Source organism: Pleurodeles waltl, chromosome 4_2 (assembly GCF_031143425.1).
Source record: "Pleurodeles waltl isolate 20211129_DDA chromosome 4_2, aPleWal1.hap1.20221129, whole genome shotgun sequence".
In the NCBI taxonomy this organism is placed as follows: domain Eukaryota; kingdom Metazoa; phylum Chordata; class Amphibia; order Caudata; family Salamandridae; genus Pleurodeles; species Pleurodeles waltl.
Genome location: NC_090443.1, coordinates 892,020,262 through 892,041,822, shown reverse-complemented (window position 1 = coordinate 892,041,822; position 21,561 = coordinate 892,020,262). Strand labels below are relative to the sequence as shown.

The 21,561-nt window shown below is 42.6% G+C and overlaps 1 protein-coding gene across 6 annotated transcripts in view; it reads left to right on the top strand.

Annotated features, from left to right (window-relative positions):
- The window catches only part of OSBPL9 (oxysterol binding protein like 9), an 875,847-nt gene that overhangs the window by 755,041 nt on the left and 99,245 nt on the right, over positions 1-21,561 (top strand). For all 6 annotated transcript variants that reach the window (XM_069232680.1, XM_069232678.1, XM_069232679.1 and 3 more), the window contains 4 exons: positions 8,173-8,257; positions 16,418-16,528; positions 17,532-17,595; positions 17,710-17,850. In XM_069232680.1, coding sequence (XP_069088781.1) covers positions 8,173-8,257; positions 16,418-16,528; positions 17,532-17,595; positions 17,710-17,850 — 401 coding nt within the window. The remainder of the gene's footprint in view (positions 1-8,172; positions 8,258-16,417; positions 16,529-17,531; positions 17,596-17,709; positions 17,851-21,561) is intronic.

The window sequence follows — 21,561 nt, the reverse complement described above, 5'->3', positions numbered from 1 at the left end:
AGTGCTAGCACATCGACACCAAAGAAAGAAGCGCTCCGGCGGCCCTTCGGGGCTCCCACTCCTCGGCGGGGCCTGGTCGGCCCGACCGCGTCCATCTTCAAACCTTATGGACCGGACCCCCTTCCGCTTCTGCCCCAACTGCCATGCAAAGTATCCTTATACAGACCAACACTTGGTCTGGAATCTGTGTTTGTCTCCTGAAAACAAAGAGGATACTTGCAAGGCCTGTCGGGCATTTCGATCCAAGAAAAAACTGCAAGATCGAAGAGCTCGAAGACTCCAGACGGCGTTGACACCGGCCGGGCACATCAACGTTGAAGAAGAGGAGAGATTCTCCATTCGAGATTCAGCAGCCGAAGACGCAGTAAACCGTGAGTAAATCAGCCCCGGCAAAATCTCACTCCAAAATAAAGAAGGCCAAGGGGACGCCACCGCCATCAGGCCATGGCTTAACCCGAAAACATGGTGACCAAACATCGGCACTGAAAAAGGCCTCCCAGCAGACAAAGACATCCGACTCCGGTCGAGATACCGGCTCCAAACAAACTCGACACAGAGAGTTCGGCACCCCAAAAGTAAAAAAAAATTCCTCGGAGCCGAAAAAGACTGCCCCGAAACATGCGGCCTCGGAGCTGAAACCAGGCTCCTATACAGAAGAACAAGGCCTTTCAGCTCAGTTACAAGGTCACAGATTTGAACAAGAACTGGGCATGGAGGAGCCAAACCATACCCAGAGGAGGTTGCATATACAAAAAGACACGGGGAGAATCCGAACTCTACCTCCAATAAAGATGAAGCGCAAGCTCGCATTCCAAGAAACTGAAATGCAGCCAAAAGCGAAAGTGGCTAAAGAAAAGACACCACCACAATTCTCCCCACAGCAATCGCCATCACATTCGCCACATCTGTCCCCGGTAACAACACCCCCAATGATGCAGTCACCGACACACACGGGGATGACCCAAGATGACCAGGATGCATGGGATTTGTATGATGCACCGGTCTTAGATAATAGTCCTGATTGCAACCCGGCAAGGCCGTCACCACCTGAGGACAGCACTGCGTACATGCAGGTGGTTTCAAGGGCAGCTACATTCCATAATGTAGCAGTGCATTTTGTTCAACACCCTGTCATCTACTCACAGCCAATACCAAAGCTTGCCAATGCTGCCAGGCATGTTAAAACACGCCAAGCAAGTGTTTCAGGACCCAGTAAAAGGCAGAGCCATCACTCCTAGGGTGGAGAAGAAATATAAACCTCCCCCTACAGACCCTGTATATATCACACAACAATTAACTCCTGATTCAGTGGTAGTGGGAGCAGCCCGGAAAAGGGCAAACTCCCAAACAGGAGACGCACCACCGCCCAACAAGGAAAGTCGGAAATTCGATGCAGCAGGCAAGAGGGTGGCAGCACAGGCAGCCAATCAATGGCAGATTGCCAATTCCCAAGCTCTACTGGCACGATACGACAGGGCACATTGGGATGAAATGCAACATCTCATTCAACACCTTCCCAAAGAGTTCCACAAACGTCCCCAACAGGTTGTTGAGGAGGGCCAAGCTATCTCAAACAACCAAATACGGTCAGCTATGGACTCAGCAGACACGGCGGCAAGGACAGTGAACACGGCAGTGACCATTCGTAGACACGCATGGTTACGGACCTCCGGATTTAAGTCAGAAATCCAGCAGGCTGTGCTGAATATGCCTTTCAACGAACAACAACTGTTTGGGCCGGAGGTGGATGCGGCAATAGACAAACTGAAAAAAGACACAGACACGGCCAAAGCCATGGGCGCGCTCTACTCCCCACACAGCAGGCGCGCTCTACTCCCCACACAGCAGAGGCACTTTTAGGAAGCCGCACTTTAGAGGGGGGTTTCGTGCCCAAACCACAGAGCCTTCCACTTCGCAAGTCAGACCCACATATCAGGGCCAGTATCAAAGAGGAGGTTTTCGGGGACAATATAGAGGTGGACGGTTTCCTAAAGCAAGAGGGAAATTCCAGAGCCCAAAAACCCCACAAACCAAACAGTGACTTCAATGTCACAAACCCCCACCACACAGCACCAGTGAGGGGGAGACTTACCACATATTACCACAACTGGGAACACATAACAACAGACGCATGGGTCCTAACCATTATCCGACATGGTTATTGCATAGAATTCCTACAATTCCCACCAGATGTGCCTCCAAGAGCACACAATATGTCCAAACAACACTTAGACCTGTTACAACTAGAAGTACAAGTATTGTTACAAAAAGAAGCAATAGAACTAGTATCCAACCACCAAAAAGGAACAGGTGTCTACTCCCTGTATTTTCTGATTCCAAAAAAGGACAAAACACTGAGGCCCATATTAGACGTCAGAACACTGAATCTTTATATCAAATCAGATCACTTTCACACGGTGACACTTCAAGACGTGATTCCCTTGCTCAAACAACAAGACTATATGTCAACATTAGATCTCAAGGATGCTTATTTCCACATACCCATACATCCTTCACACAGGAAATCCTTAAGGTTTGTAATCCAAGGCATGCATTACCAATTCAAAGTATTACCATTCGACATAGCAACACCCCAAGGGTATTCACAAAATGCCTTGCAGTAGTAGCTGCTCAGAAGACAGCATATGCACGTATTCCCTTACTTAGACGACTGGTTAATAAAAACCAGCACTCAGCAACAGTGTCTTCTACACACACAATATGTCATAGAAACACTACCCAAACTAGGGTTCTCCCTAAACTACCAAAAATCACATCTAAAACCGTGCCAAATACAACAATACTTAGGAGCAACAATCAACACACAAAAGGGGATTGCCACTCCAAGTCCACAAAGGGTACAAGCCTTCCAAAATGTAATTTTAAACATGTACCCAAACCAACACTATCAAGTGAGGTTTGTAATGGAACTCCTAGGCATGATGTCGTCATGCATAGCCATTGTCCCAAATGCAAGACTACACATGCGGCCCTTACAACAGTGCCGAGCAACACAATGGACAAAAGCACAGGGTCAACTTCAAGATCTAGTGTTGTTAGACCGCCAGACACACTTATCGCTTCAATGGTGGAATCCTATAAATTTAAACCAAGGGCGGCCATTCCAAGACCCAGTGCCACAATACGTGATCACAACAGATGCTTCCATGATGGGGTGGGGAGCACACCTCAACCAGCACAGTATACAGGGACAATGGGACGTTCACCAAAAACAACTGCACATAAATCAGTTAGAACTGTTAGCAGTGTTTCTAGCATTGAAAGCATTTCAACCACTGATAGCCCACAAACACATTCTTGTCAAAACAGACAACATGACAACAATGTATTACCTAAACAAACAAGGAGGGATACACTCATCACAACTGTGTCTCTTAGCACAAAAGATTTGGCATTGGGCGATTCACAATCACATTCGCCTAATAGCACAGTATATCCCAGGGATTCAAAACCAGTTAGCCGACAATCTCAGTCGAGATCACCAACAAACACACGAATTGGAGATTCATCCCCAGGTACTACAAAACTACTTTCTACGCTGGGGAACACCACAAATAGACCTATTCGCAACAAAAGAAAACGCAAAATGCCAAGACTTCGCGTCCAGGTATCCACACCCTCAGTCCAAGGGCAATGTGTTATGGATGAGTTGGTCAGAGATATTTGCTTACGCTTTTCCCCCTCTCCCACTCCTTCCTTATCTAGTAAACAAATTGAGTCAAAACAGACTCAAACTCATACTAATAGCACTAACCTGGGCTCGCCACCCGTGGTACACAACACTACTGGACTTGTCAGTATATCAAACTACCAAACAGACCAGATCTGTTAACTCAACACAAACAGCAGATCAGACACCCGAATCCAGCATCGCTCAATCTAGCAATCTGGCTCCTGAAATCTTAGAATTTGGACATTTAGACCTCACACAGGAATGTATGGAGGTCATTAAGCAAGCTAGAAAACCTACTACAAGACATTGTTACGCAAACAAAGATTTGTTTATTACTGCCATAATAATCAAATTTAACCACTACATGCTTCTGCAAAAAACATTGTAAGCTATTTATTACACTTACAAAATTCTAAACTAGCCTTTTCTTCTATCAAAATACGTCTCACAGCAATATCTGCCTATCTGCCTGCAGATTACACATTCAACATCACTTTTTAGAATCCCAGTCATCAAAGCATTTATGGAGGGTTTAAAAAGAATCATACCCCCGAGGACACCAACAGTCCCCTCATGGAACCTCAATATTGTATTGACACGACTCATGGGTCCACCATTTGAACCCATGCACTCCTGTGAGATACAGTACTTAACCTGGAAAGTAGCCTTCCTAATAGCTATCACATCTCTTAGAAAAGTAAGTGAAATACAAGCATTTACTATACAAGAACCCTTTATACAAATACATAAACATAAAGTGGTTCTCCGTACAAATCCCAAATTCTTACCAAAAGTTATATCACCGTTCCACCTAAACCAAACAGTGGAACTCCCAGTCTTTTTTCCATGCTCAGTAGCTGAAAGAGCCTTACATATGTTAGACATTAAAAGAGCACTCGTGTATTACATTGATAAAACAAAACAATTTTGCAAAACAAAACAATTGTTTGTAGCTTTCCAAAAATCTCATGCAAGAAATCCAATATCCAAACAAGGCATTGCCAGATGGATAGTGAAATGTATTCAGACCTACTATATTAAAGCAAAACGAGATCTACCTATTACGCCAAAGGCGCACTCCACTAGGAAAAAAGGCGCCACAATTGCCTTTCTAGGAAATATACCTATGATAGAAATCTGTAAGGCAGCCACATGGTCTACGCCTCATACATTCACAAAACATTACTGTGTAGATGTGTTAACAACACAACAAGCCACAGTAGGACAGATGTATTACGAACATTATTTCAGACAACTTCAACTCCTACAGGCTAAGCCACCGCTTTTGGGGAGATAACTGCTTAATAGTCTATGCACAGCATGTGTATCTGCAGCTACACATGCCGTCGAACGGAAAATGTCACTTACCCAGTGTACATCTGTTCGTGGCATGAGACGCTGCAGATTCACATGCGCCCTCCCGCCTCCCAGGCAGCCTGTAGCCGTTATAAGTTGATGAAACTTGTAAATTTGTAAATATATACTTTTTTTATACACATTATGTACATACTCACTCCATTGCATGGGCACCTTTACTATATACACAACTCCTACCTCACCCTCTACGGGGAAAACAATCTAAGATGGAGTCGACGCCCATGCGCAATGGAGCCGAAAGGGAGGAGTCACTCGGTCTCGTGACTCGAAAAAACTTCTTCAAAGAAAAACAACTTGTAACACTCCGAGCCCAACACTAGATGGCAGGATAATGCACAGCATGTGAATTTGCAGCGTCTCATGCCACGAACAGATGTACACTGGGTAAGTGACATTATATATATATATATATATATATATATATATATATATATATATATATATATATATATATAAACAGGGTCAAAGAAAAGCATACATTTAAGTGATAGGAGAGGTAGCTCTGTTTAGGACTGTTAATGCATTGTGATTTAGTCTTCTTTAAAGAAATGAGTCTTCAAGTCTTTCCTAAATTGGAGCAGCTTTTGGGCAGTCCTGGTGGATAGGGAAATGTTGTTCCAGATCCTGGGTACATAAATGGAAAAGGCCTGCTGCCCTATTTTTTATGTTGTACTCTTCTTCATCTGCAGACTGATGGTAGTTGATGTGCCAAGAATCTCCAGAGGTTGTCTGCAAGTAAAGCATGGTGCTGGTCGTTATCAACTTGTAAACACTACAGCTGGTTTTGAACATGGTGTTGGTCACCAGAGGGAGCTAATTGAGTTGTTCCATCTGGATGGTAGCAGTACAATCATATTTCTTAGGCCCTGAATAAGATGTGCTGAGGTGTGTAGGATGCTCTTATAGGGTGCCACTGCGGAGTCTGGAAAGCCATGTAGCAGGGTTTTCCCCCATCCAGATGCATGAGTATGAGGGCTTGAACAGCAGTTCTGAAGTCGCTTTCTGAAAGAAATTATTTAAATTTCTTTAGAAGAGAGAGCTGGTAGAAGACTGTCTTTGATTTTTGGCAGTGTGTTCCTTGAGCGTGAGGTTGGTATCCAGGATGAATCCAAATGATTTGGCATTCGGTGAAAGTTTGGTTTTCAAGCGGTCACGGTTCATGCCATTGAGATAATTTAGATGATTCCATTTATGCAAAAATGATTGCTAAAAGTATACAATTGATTAACTCAAACAATCCAGACCAGCAAGGTTTTATTAATGATTGAATGCTCAGGAAAAATATATCTGAATTTGCACCTTGTTTAGCCTCAGTGAATGGACAGTCGTTGATATGGCACATTGGAATCATCCAACTCAATTTATACCACAAATTAAGTCCTGTACCAGACACCTATTGCATCAGTAATAGTAAATTGTTTATGAAGTAAAGATTTCAAATATACAGAAGAACAATGCCAGGTTGTCTTTTATCTGAATTGCTGTTTTCACTTTTTATAAAGCCTCTTACTGGCTCCCTAAGAAAACTCACAGATTTTAATATATTAAATCGGGACATTGTTTTAGAAAGACCAACTCTGTGCATATCACTGCTGGTAATTACATCTGAGTGAATTGCAGTAGCAAACATATTTGAAACAGCTAAGGGTTTTGGGAATATTTCATGGTATATCATTTATCACACCCCAATCAATTGCATTGTACCAAGGAAATTACTGCTATACTGAACTCAACTATACTGAATGTAACATATCCCCAAGAAAAATGAGGCGTTGTGTAAATTGGAATTTGTCAGCAAATGGAGATAAATATGGAAAATGCTGGGTTAACATCAAGATTGACCTCTTTATATGATAGGGCGAATTAACTATGTTTAAAAGAATAAATTACCTAAACCTATGTTCTTATTTGAGCAACATGCAATTTATATACCAGTTTTCTGTTTTTTTTTTTTTAAAGTTAGAAAGAATAATTGATAGTTTGATTTTGAAGAATAAAATTCCCAGATGTTCATGAAAAATGCTACATAGGGATATTGATAATGTAGGGCATAGTTATCTGAAGAAATATTATTGAGCTACCTTATCACATTCCATACATGTTTTATTAGCACATCATAGTTGAGATGAGGAACAATGTATTTCTCTATCCAAACTGATAAAGCTAAAGTCACCAAGAGGTTTTTGTAACCAAGTTTAATAATTTCAAATACATCATAAGAATCAAACTGACACTAGCGTAGGATCTCACACGTGTTTGGTGGGATATTCAAATGTACCACAATATTGAATACAATTCATTTTGTGAAAGATACGTTAGGTAATGTAGAAAGCATTACACATTTACTGTGTACTATTTATAAATCAAGAAGTTACACTTCTACTAAGTTACAGTTTAGGAGCAAACCTTGAAGATTTACACATTAATGAAAGAATAAATCAATAAGTCACTGATATAGGTAGTCTAAACTTTCAGAGTGGGCCAGAGTTGCAGCTGGGTTCTGACTGCCTGTCGGCAGCGTTAGACTGCAAGTCGCAGAGACTACCTGGGATAGTTCTGCATGCAAGGCAGGATGGACTGTGTGAATGATCTTGTGACACAAAATGCTCGGGCTTCAACCAGTAACTGGAGACTTTCAGTTATTCAGAGTAAAATGTGTAGATATCAAAATCAGCAACATTGAATATGTAGTATTTTGTTGTTGTAGAATAAAGATCCTTTTCGTATTTAAGACAAAGCGCTGGTTGGAATTTGATTTGTTGCATAATGTTAGTGACATAATTAGTTCTGAATTTCTAACCCCAGACCCTGACCCTGATTAAGCCTTGCATTCACTCCTGAGGGTCAAATCCACAGCAGTGTATTTAGTATTTAGTTTTGGGTCCAACACTATGTCAGACCCCGGGACGTGAGTGGTAAAAAGCCCCATTTGATATCATTGAGGTCCGGTTCCCAAGTGAGCGCGGTACCCTAAAAAGTAGTTTCTACTCAAGGCATCTTTGTACATTTTGGCTTTAAAATAGGATTATTAATACTAATGAACAGGTAATGTGTGAGTGTGATTGCATTTTCAAATATCTAAATTTTGTTTTGACTTTTAGGACCCAATTTCTGATGGACCACTTCCTTGGGCTTCCAAAAATAATGTCAAATTCTTGGCAGAGCAGGTCTCTCATCATCCACCAAGTAAGCTGAAAACTGTATTATTGTATATTATTTGTACTGCATCTTTCAGCATTTGACATTTTAAACCATTGAACCTTTCACCCATACTGCATGAAGACCACAAACATTATGCAGATTCAAAGTCTATTTGAGGCGCCTTACTTGCACTTGAATCCTACATAGCACTGTCCACTCCACTACAATACATTTCTTGTTCATTCCCACGTCATTTTCTATGTAATTGGTGAACAGAAAAGTTTTTAAAAGATAACTGTATCCAGAAGCTTTGTGGGATGGCATCCCCCTATTAGGTATTTGCTTTCTCAGTAAGCTCAAAGGGTGTTTTAAAATAGAGTGCAGGCCTAGATACCGTGGATTGTTTAAATTTACTTTCATAATTATCATGGTTTTTCCTTTTAGCTATCCCACTTTGTGAATGATATATTTTGGTTATTTAGGTATAAATGTTGAATTCTAAAACAGACATTTGTCATTGTTCATAGTTATGAAATAATCAAGTCTGCTTGAATATATTCAAACTATTTAGCATGAACCAAATTCTCAGTTCTCATGAGAGAACTTTGTACCAGAGACAGAAGCCATACTGCACTGTAGCACCTTCCTTTAGTGAAGATTAATGATAGGCACATTTAGCATTTGCTCAGTGGGCTTATCTGCCTGCCAGATGGTGCAGACGAGAATAGCAAACACTGCTGTTTCACTAAACATTGGTTCTATTTTTCAGGTGAGGTATGTGGGTCTCAGTCGTCTTTGAAGATCGAGTTGGGCCCTTACTTTGCTGCTGAGGTTAATTTAGTTAGCCATAGAGACAAGAGTATGTTGGAGATGTTTATATAAAAATAACTTTTGTGATTTCACAAATATATTACAGTATTACTTGCAATTTGCACTTTGGCAAATTTCACTGCCACTATTTTGTTATCATAATAGTTACTATTAACATTGTATGCACTAATGTGTTTTGATTAAAACAGAATCTCAAAAATGTGCACTTCGTTTCCTAATGTTCTTGAGTGTGCCTTTTAATGATAACAGGATTGAGTTCAACTAAATATCCGAGGGAAATCTCATGGGATTGATTGTTCCCTGAAACATGTTTCAGACAAGTAAATGGTCAGAGAATTGTGGGATGGATGCAGTCCAACAGGGCTTTCTATCTTGCATTGGCACATTCACAAAGTCCTTTGAGCCAGGGGGTCGAAAAAGCCTCTTTCTGGGCTGTATTCTCAAAAACAGTCCAGAAAAAGTATATGTATACCTCTAGTGACCTGTTATTCTTTGTGGCTCAATCACTGTAAAATGTCCAGTTGAAATTTATTTCCTAGAGATTAGAAGTTTGTTACCTTACCTATTGCAGAGCCTCCACTCACCTGCCCTTTCAGTCAGTTTGCTGGCTCATTTAGAAATGTGTGTTGGGGAAATAAGGCTCCTACGGGGGTACAAGTGTCTCTCTCATTGACACCGACTGACATGAGCGCTCGCACATACATACACACACACAAACATGCACACACCACACACACTGTAACACTCCAATCGGCTATTAAACTAAACCAGTTCATGTAGTCAGGAATTAGAAAAGTGCACATGTATTGCATTAAATAATTTACTATGGCTATTCCCTTTTGTGTTAGTAAGTGATATTGAGCCCTCCACTTCGCATCAGATTCATCCCGTTCTGGTTGTGACATCAGGGCCCCTACATAGCCACCATATCTATGCGCTGATGTCTGTTCCTTTCTTTCTGCACCTTCCAAAGCATATCTGGGGTGCACTCCTTGAATTGTGCCAGGCCTGCAGACTTTGTTTTTGAAATTTTAACAAGTGTGCAAGGGAATTGTCTCTCCCCAAAACAACAGAGTGTAAACCTTGGAAGAATTGCTCTGAACATATGTCAATGACGGACCCTCACAAGGTCTGTTTGAGGTGTTTGGGTGCACGGAGACAGTTGTAAAGCACATGTTTTTGTTAGCCAGCTTGAAGGACTTCATAATGAACCTGTGGCAGGCCATCTCTGATGGGCAGGACACCGAAAAGTATGTGATTTGCTCAGACCTTGACACTATTGTCTATTTAGGCAGGGCAGTTGGTACTAATGTGGTGCTCCAATGCTACACTTGGATATGTTCCACAGGGTTTTCTGGTGACGTTCAACAAACCCTGGTGGATATGCCATTTTATGGCTCACATCGCTTTGGAGACAAGGCAGAACCCGCCTTGGAGCCCTTCAAAGAGAGTAAAGCAATAGCGCTCTCCCTTGCCCTAGCACCACATTTGTGGCAGAGGTCTGGCATCAGGCTGCCAGTGTCCGGCCACCAGGGGAAATAAAGTACCCTGTCTCTCCCTCTGCAGCCACCACAAAACCATGTTAATTTGACCTCAGCGGTGCACACAGTCACCTGGTAGGAGGTCGAATCACCTCATACCACTACTGGAAAGAGCATTACATCAGAACGACGGGTGCTCCGAATCATCCACAATGGATACATCCTCCCCTTCACCTGTCCTCACTTGCCTCCTACACCTCATCACCTCTTGGAGGACTTCTTGTCCAGTGTAGGGAGTTGGCTCTGTATATACTATCTCAAAGTAAGAGATAGTGTGCACAGAGTCCAAGTGTTCCCCTTAGAGGCTGATAGTTGCAAAATTAGATAATTCTAAAGCTCTATTTTGTGGTAGTGTGGTTGAGCAGTAGGCTTATCAGAGGGTAGTGTTAAGCATTTGTTGTACACACACAAGCAATAAATGAGGAACACACACTCAAAGGCTTAACTCCAGGCCAATAGTTTTTATATAGAAAAATATCGTTCCTTAATTTGTTTTAGAACCACAAGATTCAAGATTTGAAGTAAATACATAAAATGCAAGGTACTCCACACGGGTAAGTAAGGATCTTTGAATTAGAGCAGTAACATACACAGTTTTAGTTGAAATGGCAAGAAGCTATTTTAAAAGTGGACACTGCAAAAATCAACAGTTCCTGGGGGAGGTAAATATAGGTTAGTTTTTCAAGTAAGTAAGGCACTTTCAAGTTCTTGGGCATAGGCAGCCCATAGTTGGGGGTTCAAGGCAACCCCAAAGTCACCGCACCAGCAACACAGGGCGGGTCAGGTGCAGAGGTCAAAGGAGGGCCCAAAACAAATAGGCACCTATGGAGAACAGAGGTGCTCCGGTTCCAGTCTGCCAGCAGGTAAGTACTTGTGTCTTCGGAGGGCAGACCAGGGTTTTTTTGTAGAGCACTGGGGGACACACACGTAGGCACACAAAACACACCCTCAGCGGCACAAGGGCGGCTGGGTGCAGTGGGCTTAGCAGGTGTCAGATTTTCAATAGGAATCAATGGAGGTACCCGGGGGTCACTCTAGCGGTGCAGGTGGGGCACAGGGGGGCTTCTCGGGCCAGCCACCAACTGGGCTAGGCAGAGGGTCACCTGATGGTCACTCCTGCACTGGAGTTCGGATCTTCTGCTCCTGGGGACTGCAGGTGCAGTGCTTGGTCCAGGCGTCGGGTTCTTTATTCCAGGCAGTCGGGGTCAGAGGGAGCCTCTGGATCCTCTCTGCATGTGTAGCTGTAGGAGTGCAGGGGGGGTCATCTCAGGTTACTCACGAGGTCTCAGTCACCTGGGAGTCCTCTCTGCAGTGTTGGTTCTCTGGAGCTCGAGCTGGGTGCGTCGGGTGCAGAGTGTGAAGTCTCATGCTTTCGGCGGGAAGAGTGAGTTCTTTGAAAGTTGTTAGAAAGTTGCAAAGTTGTTGCTGTTTTTGAACAGTGCTGCTGTTCTCAGGAGTTTCTTGGTCCTTCGGGTTCAGGGCAGTCCTCTGAGGCTTCAGAGGTCACTGGTCCCTGTTGGATGCGTCGCTGTGCAGGTTCTTTGAGTCTGGAGACAGGCCGGTAGGGCTGGGGCCAAAGCAGTTGTCATCTCCGTCGTCTCTGCAGGGCTTTCAGGTAAGCAGTCCTTCTTTGTGTAGGTTACAGGAATCTGATTTCCTGGGTTTAGGGTCACCCTTAAATACTGAATTTAGGGGTGTGTTTAGGTCTGGGGGGCAGTAGCCAATGGCTACTGTCCTGGAGGGTGGCTACATCCTCTTTGTGCCCCCTCCAAGAGGGGAGGGGGGTTACATCCCTAATCCTATTGGGGGAGTCCTCCAATCTCAAGATGGAGTATTTCTAAAGGCAGGCGTCACCTCAGCTCAGGACCCCTTAGGGACTGTCCTGACTGGTGGGTGACTCTTCCTTGTTTTTCTAATGATCTCCTCCAGCCTTGTTGCCAAAAGTGGGGGCAGTGGCAGGAGGGGTGTGCATCTCCACTAGCTGGGATGTCCTAGGGTGTTGCAACAAAAGGCATGAGCCTTTGAGGCTCACTGCCAGGTGTTGCAGTTCGTGCAGGGGGAGGTGAGAAGCACCTCCACCCAGTACAGGCTTTGTTCCTGGCCACAGAGTGACAAAGGTACTCTCCCCATGTGTCCAGAAACTCGTCTGGTTGTGGCAGGCTGGCAGTCAGACTGGTGTTCAGGGGGCATCTCTAAGATGCCCTCTGGGTGCATTTTACAATAAATCCTACACTGGCATCAGTGTGCTTTTTTTGTGCCGAGACGTTTGATACCAAACTTCCCAGATTTCAGTGTAATTATGGAACTGTGGAGTTTGTGTTTGACAAACTCCCAGACCATATACTCTTTATGGCTACCCTGCACTTACAAGGTTTTGCTTAGACACTGTAGGGGCATAGTGCTCCTGCACATATGCCCTCACCTGTGGTATAGTACACCCTGCCTTAGGGCTGTAAGGCCTGCTAGAGGGGTGACTTACCTATGCCACAGGCAGTGTGAGATGGCCATGGCACTCTGAGGGGAGTGCCATGTCGACGTTGTTATTTTCTCCCCACCAGCCCACACAAGCTGGCAAGCAGTGTGTCTGTGCTGAGTGAGGGGTCCCCAGGGTGGCATAAGACATGGCTGCAGCCCTTAGAGACATTCCCTGGCATCAGGGCCATTGGTACCAGGGGTACCATTTACAAGGGACTTATCTGGGTGCCATGGCTGTGCCAATTGTGGTAACAAAGGTACAGTTTAGGGAAAGAACACTGGTGCTGGGGCCTGGGTAGCAGGGTCCCAGCACACTTACAATCATAAATGGCATCAACAAAAGGCAAAAAGTCATGGGGTGATCATACCAAGGAGGCATTTCCTTAAATCCAGTCTTTTAGGAAAGGTTCAGGCTGTATTGCAAAAGGGAGCTATAGACAGATTACCAGCATCAGAGGTTGGAACTGGTTGTTAATCCTGTTACCTCCTGGTGCTGAAGCAGGATGGAGGCCTCTATCCTATCCTCGTCCTTCTTCCTCTAAGCTCCTTCCTTTGAAGGACAAGTTCAGAAAGCTCACCCCAGCACAAGTTCTGTCTGCCCACGAGACTGGATGGTGGCATTGGATCTGCAGGATTCCTATTACACCATCTCATCCTGCAGTCCCAAAGGCGTTAACAGTGGTTTCAGGTAGACCACAAGCACTTTCAGTTCTCAGTGCTTGCCTTCGGCCTTACCAGTGCACCTCAGAAGTTCAGAGAACTTATGGTGGAGGTAGCTGCCCACTTTTGGAGGTTGGGAATGTCAGTCTTCCCAACTCTCGATGACTGGTTGTTGGAACGCTCACCTTGGACAGTCGTGGGACAGCTGACCTGGCTGAAAATTTATATTGCTGGGATTTTCCATCTACTTGCTGAAGTCAATTCTGACTTTTTCACAGAAGCTCACCTTTATTAGAGCCATCCTGGTCATGGTGCTCCTCCAAGTCACCCCTCCACTTTAACCTGTCCAGGACATTCGAGTTATGATCCTAATGTTGCAGCCTTGACTTGGGTCTCAGGGAGAGTGTCTCTGAGGTTTCTTGGCCTCCTGCATCCTGCTTATGAACCACACCAAGTGGCGCATGCAGGATCTCCAGTGGGATCTGATGTTTCAGTGAGCACGGCACAGAGGGATCTGTTCGCATTCTATCCAGGGGTCAAAGGAGACTGCAAAAGATCTGCAGTTGGGGTTGCTGGACCGGTGGCAGACCACTCTCCCTCCTATACCCAGAGCTAACGGTCATGACAAATGAATTGTTGTTGGCGTAGTCAGTCCATCTGGGAGAGATGAAGATCAGAGTACTTATATATGTCAGAAACCTGCATCCACATTAACTTGCTGGAACTGTAGGGGATTTGCTTGGCTTTGAAAGCATTCCTTCTGTCTAAGGGGGAATGGTTACAGGTTCTCACTAACAACACCCTTGTTATGTGGTACTGCAGCAAACAGGGCGGGGTGGATAGTGGATCTTGTGTCAAGAGGTTCCGCATCTTTGGAACTGGCTGAATCATCAGAACACCTCCCTGGTTGTACAGCACCTGCAAGGATGAACTCTACCAGCGTTAACTAGCTGCACTCAGAAATGGCACAGGGTGTCTCCCAACAGTAGGGGGGCCCTCGCTTGATCTTTTCACCACTGCAGAGAATTAGCAGAGTCCAAACTTTAACATGTTATAGTTTTCAAGGCAGTTCTCACTCAGCGACACCTTTCCCTTGGATTGGCACTTAGGAATCCTTTGTGCCATCCCACTTTTGCCTCTCCTGCCATATATTCTTCAAAAGATCAGGAACAGCCAGGGCCTAAGCCACTCTAGTGACCCTGGATTGGAGCAGAGTGTGTGATATCCAGACCTTCTGCCCGTGATTATTTGTCCTCCAGTCTGGCTACTTTTTAAGAGTATGTCCTGCCACAGAATCAGGGCACGGTCCTGCACCAACACCTCCATTTTCGGAGATGGAACAGCAGCAGCTGATGACTTTTGATTTCCCTTCCAAAGTAGTAAGTGTCTCCTGGCGTCTCTTGACTAAAACAGTCTAGTCATCAGGAAACTGGGAGAGGTTTGTTTCCTGATTTTCTTACAAAAATATTCAACCTGTACAGGCACAGTTGTCTTTTATATTTTTTTGTTTTGATCATCTTTAGCCCAGAAAGGCCTTGCTGTGGCATCAGTTATTGGTTATTTGTCTGCTTCTTCAGTCTTCTTAAGTTTACCTGATCACCTATCTTTAGTTAAATAGCCTGTTGTGATGCGTTTGCTCATTGTTTTGACCCATATGTTCCCGAAAACACCATTTGTGATGCCCCAGTGGGACCACAAACTGTTTCTCACCTTCCTCATGTGCGCTCCGTTAGAGCCAGTGCACAGCTCTTCTGTCTGACTGCTCACCTTAAACATTACATTCCTTGAATTGATAACATAATCTTGTTGTGTGAGTGAATTGCATGCACTATCTGTACAGCAACCATATACCAGCTTCTTTCCAGACAAACTAGTACTATGCACTACAGCAGTGTTCCACTTAAGAGTTGTCACATCTTTCCACATAGGACATTCTATCACTCTGCCACTTTCCATAAGGTATACGTGCTCATTCTGCTAGAACAAAGGCTACTACTATACCGCTGGTTCTCAGGATGGCCTCTGTCGGACTGCTACATAGACATCAGTTCAAATGGTCACAAAGCTGTATGACCTGGATAATCCGGTGTGGCATGAATTACATTTTGCCTGTTGAGTCCGGTGTGATTTCCTGAACTGAGTCAGACCACCACCTGGTGAGGTATTATTTTGGTATCTGTTCACAAGGTGAGGAATCTAAGGTTAGAAGTATCCATCAGTAGAACTAGTTACTTGCCTTTGGTAACACTCTTTCTGGTGAATATGTTCCCTAACCGCAGATCCCCCACTCACCCACCCACACACCTGTTCTGTGAAATTGACTTTTTAGGTCCATGAAAATAAAATTCCAGTTTAGAGATCTGCACTCTGACACAATCTGATTACCAAGGGTCCGCATCCAGTGGAACCAACTTATTTCAGAAAGCAAGAAGGTGGCCTCTATGTAGTGGCCACACACCCCACTCAGTACGGGACAGATCAGATGCAGAGCACCATGACACCACCTACCAACATACAAGGGATTTTCTAAAGAAAATTCTTGAGATTCGGTCATGTGCCAGGCGTATTCATAACGTGAGGAATCTGCGGTTACGGTATCCACCAGAAATAACAGTAGTGAAGATAAGTAACTCGTTATTTTAAGCTCAAGCCTGAGTTTTGTGGCAGGAATTTACTCACTTCTGTATTTTGTTTGAAGTTTCAGCTTTCTACGCAGAGTGTTATAACAAAAGAATACAATTCAATGCACATATCTGGACCAAGTCAAAATTCCTGGGAATGTCTATCGGTGTTCATAACATAGGACAAGGTAAGATGAATAACTTTTGAAAGCTGTAAAGCATTTATTATTTTCAAGGTAAACCAAAGCTATAGAAATATGTGCAACTGTTTGTCAGGAGACCATGTAAACTGCCCCCAAGGCAAGCCAAACAATTTAATGGTGCCCTAAATCAAAATTATGGCAAAAATGTAGTATACTCTTTTTTTTGTTCCCTAGTGGATGGCACAGCAATGGCCCCTCGTGTTACTAACACTTTTCCTGTGTTTTATCAGTTGTATATCAAGCTGCAAGGGCAGAACATTGCATAAATCACATAATCTTTGTTGCATTTTGTAGATTCTAGTAACCTTCATTTTATATTATTGTAATGGAATTAGGTGCGGTTGTGGTCATGACATGAAAAGATTTTAGTGACTGCTGGTGTTAGCATACCTTTCTTTGCTTTCAGCTTCTTTATAACTGACAGTGTGGCCACCGTTAGTCTCTGTCACACTAGGATAGTCTAAAATGTTGCAGAAATATCACTCCCTTTATTGTGTGGGAGGCTGGGCAGCAGTGACTCGGAGTCACAGGTCAGCCCCGTGATGTGCTGCATCTTTGCCCCAAAGTTGTTCCGTGGTTAGTTTGCTAGAAAGTTTGAAGACCATGGAGTACTATGGAGAAGATGCTCTGTTTATCTTCCAGCAGAAGCCTTTTGTCATCAGTTAGGCTTTTTCGGGAAATAATAAATAATCCCTAGCATATAGCACTGATGCCTTGGGATTTTTTCAGGATTTGGGCTCTGTGAACTCTTTTGGCGGGGAAGGGCAGGCGGAGAGAAAGGAGATCAGGGGATCTGAGTTAGGTTGCACTTTGCTGGCCTGAGACTTCTGTTTCTGATCACAACAACAAAAGTTCTATCAGAAACCTAGTTTGGCACACCTGCTTGTCAATTATATAAGTCACATTTTACACTGTGCTGGTAACTTTATGCTGATAACTTTTTGTTTACTGTCAAAACTTAAACGCTGTTGTTTTTCTTTTTCAACAGGCTGTGTTACTTGTCTTGATTATGACGAACATTACATTCTTAATTTTCCCAATGGCTATGGAAGGTAAAATCATGGGCTTTTTTAATTGTGATAAAAAAAGAAGGACATTGAATTAAAAGGTATCTTGGTCAAGTGTTTTGTTCTTCAGAAGATAAATGCTTGTTTGTTTATTTGTAGGTCCATTCTAACAGTTCCCTGGGTAGAGCTTGGTGGTGAATGTAATATCAGTTGCTCGAAAACAGGCTACAGTGCTTGCATCAACTTTCACACCAAACCATTTTATGGAGGAAAGAAACACAGAGTTACAGCTGAAATTTTGTATGTATTCATTTACTTTTTTGAAAGTGTGATTTCTGTTGTGATTCGTGATTAAATCTCAGCCAAAATACTTGCTTGTTTCTGGGCTATTATTGGCTCCAGACATCTTTACTTGGCTTGTTTTCACTTTTGAAAATTAATTGTGATTGCATGAAGTCATTTTGTTTGGAGGGATCAGATTGAATCCCTCTCAAGACACCTATTTGCCCTGGAAACATTGCCTAGTTACAAATTATGGCTGTGCTGAAGTTTTCAAAACAACGTTTTTCACATGTATGAAAAACAGAAGAGAAAGAGTTTATCCCTCTATACAGCAATTAGTAGGTTCTGGGAGTGGGGATTCGTAAGACCTTGCAATTATTGTATTTATTCTAATAAGTAATAGACATTTGGAAAAGGTACACCAGTAATTACTAAGCATCTAAGGGGTATTTCACAACATTCGTTATTTTAATATGGTTATTTAAGTAATTCTTTACTATAACCTGTACTTGCGCTGCTTATTTCCCTTCTCAACAAGTACTGCTGCAGAATTATAATTATATCGATATCCATTATGCTTCTTTCACACTACCTAATGTTTTTGAAGGATGTTCAGAGATATTAAAGGCAGTTCCACCACAGAGACCTACTCAACACAGGCTCAGTTCACCCTTCGCAATTGGTTCAGCCTGTCTTAGGATTCCATTTTTTGAGTGAACTGGATATCCAGCAAGGCCTGCAGTGCCTCTGGGCAGTTACGATACTGTCCAATCCCCTGATTCCATAGGCCAAAAGTGCATCTAGCAAGCTCCAAACATTCCATTGTGAAAGTAGGCTGAATGTGCCTGGAGCCTAGTTCTGTAGAGTGACACAGCAATGTGCTGTCGCAAATAGGTTCCAATAGAAACATTAATGTGTGAGGTTTGAGTACCTTCTCCAGTACGCCCCACTGCTCTGAAAATTAATTTCTGTGCGTCTTCTGTGAGAAGACTTTAATTGTCAGCAAATGGTGTTGTAGGCCTTTTGTGCCACAATCCGTATAGGCCCCTAGAGAAAAGAAGTGAGAGAGTGGTACTGGTTTAGAGCATTTCAGATCCCACAGGAATTTCCGAGTACATTAATACATAGCAGAATGTTTACAAAACTAAAAGTATTTACCCTCATTGAAAAATAAACAGAAAACTACTGCTTTCCCTCCAAAAAGAACAAAGGCATTTTTCAAGAGTTTCTTCATGCGGCCACCTGTGGTTATTTCGAACTAACAGATCTTATGACAGAAAATATTTGTTCCCCAAAGTGGTGTAGTCCAAGCATCTCCAACAGGTAGCTCGTAAGCTACCAGTGCCCTGTAAGTAGCTCTCCTGTGAGCGGCCCAGGTTACTACTATTGAATCTTTTGCTTGGTTGAATTATTATATTATATATATATATATATATATATATATATATATATATATATATATATATATATATATATATATATATATAAAGAATATTTTAAAAAACAAATTTAAAAAGAAAATTTGTGTATTTTCAGTACTCTTAATGTGATGTTGCAGAAAAATTGTTGACTACTCAAAGTGTATTTAAAACTATTATTTGAGTTGGAAAGATTTATTACTCACATTAGTACCTTGGTTCCAGGGTTGTTGCAGCTACATCTGTTATGTATTACCCATTTAGAGACATTTCAAATTGATAATGCTTTTTTACTTAACTGCTGCCAACTCTACTTAATGCACTGATGTGATCACTGCTGACAATCGTGGCTGGTGTGCTCACTACTTCATCCTTGACATTAATAGCTCTGGATAATTTTCATTGAATAAAAGTAGCTCCTGTTACAGAAATGGTTGGCGACCCCTGGTTTAGTCCTAATTTGCCAGCAGAATGGCCTTAATAATACTTCCTGCCTTTTGTCCTCAGTAATGCTTTGGTCTGTCACCAATAACAGAATCCACCACAGGTACCTTAACAAAAACTAAAGACCCCCATCCCAGTCAGCGTGGAACAATTGTTTTAAGAATTTAGGGAATTCACCTGCCTCTGTAAACATTAGGAAGTACAAAATTAGTAATTATTTGAAAACTACAAGTCAGAATAAAAATCCATTTGAAAGTGTGTTGTAGGAAAAATGGCACCTGATGTCATAAGAAAGTTAAAAATATAGGTTTTAATGACTTATTGGGGATGCAAACCACATACACAAGATTACAGCTTACCTCTAACATTTATTCAGTGAAAGAGACTATCAAAATTTAGGTAAACAACACATTCTGCTCATTTGCCTCATAAAGGGATGCATTTGTGTGTAGCTGGGCCACAATTATGCACTTTTTAAAACATTTTATTGTGTGTTTGCATTTTTGTATTGCATACTGCCAGATTTGTAGTCATTAATTTGACCTTCACCCCGTAAAAATAAACCAACAAATCAGATATGGAGAGGTTTCCTTAGATAAGTTATTGATTCCCTCCCCAAATGAGTATTTTAACCTTGTTCCGAAAGCATTGCATTACAGTTAGTCCCCCTTTTCATGGATTTCTGTATCATTACAGTGAACACTGTGCCATGTCTGTAATGTTCATATCTAAATTAGCACCTTGTTGACGGCTTCTTCAGAGGCATACAGTACCATTTTATCTTAAACATTGCCTACTTTTACACTACTCAATGTCTGTCCATCCATGATACACATACCTTCTCAAACGTTTTTGGGCCAATTCTTTCTTCATATACCATTCTCTCCACCACCATGCACGACTCCATGTGTCAAATCCATTCTTTAATTGGCTATAAGATGCTGTGCCGTTGCTTGACTACTTCCATTTGTGCTTCAATAAGCCCCTGGTTTAAGAATATTTTTTAATAACTTTACCTCTTGGATTTCCCATATTCCCAGAGGTTTGGTGTGCTCCCAATCTCATGGTGGTATCCAGTCTTGTTTCTAGATCCCTCCTGTCTGCCCCTATACTTGGATAATTCCACAGTATATGAAGGAACATTCCTACCTGGTCATAACGACAGGTACACCTTTTGTCAAGTATCGGCCTAAATTTCTTTAACTGGACCGTTGTGTTTTAGAGCCTATGAAGGATTTTCAATTGAACTAGCTTCAAGCAAGATCTTATTCGTACCTTTCAGGGAACCCGAGTGGTTCTTCCTGTTACCCGTCCACCAATTTGCATATGACCCCCTTCCCTTCTATCCTTAAAATCTTGGCGGTCCATTCCTCATGAGTGTAATGGCTGTCCGTGATGTTGCTTTCTTATTGCATCCTCTCTTGCAGTTATCTATATTCTTATGGTGATTCTTCAAATTAGTAATTCCCTTGATGCTTGCTATCAATAAATGATTACATTGTATGTATTTGAATATCTGTCTTGTGTAGTGCGTATTCAGCTTGTATTTATAGAAATCTCATAAGCCCTTTGCCTTATCATGCATCTTCTTGTGTAGTTATTCCTGTGGTACCCCAAGCTCCAAAACCCACCACGTCATTAACTGTTGGAATCCATTGCCCACCAATATAGACATGTTCTCATTGTTAGCCTTCCTTCCCATCCTGTCTTTTTATTTAGCCTAAATGTTCATCACTTGGAGAAATATCAGGGGTATTGTGCTTTGTATTTTCCCTCCATAAAGCACCTGCCAAAAACCTCCTTTTACCATTTTGGTCATTATAAGCTGCGCTGCCACATATCCTACTATCCACCATCTCAATCCCGC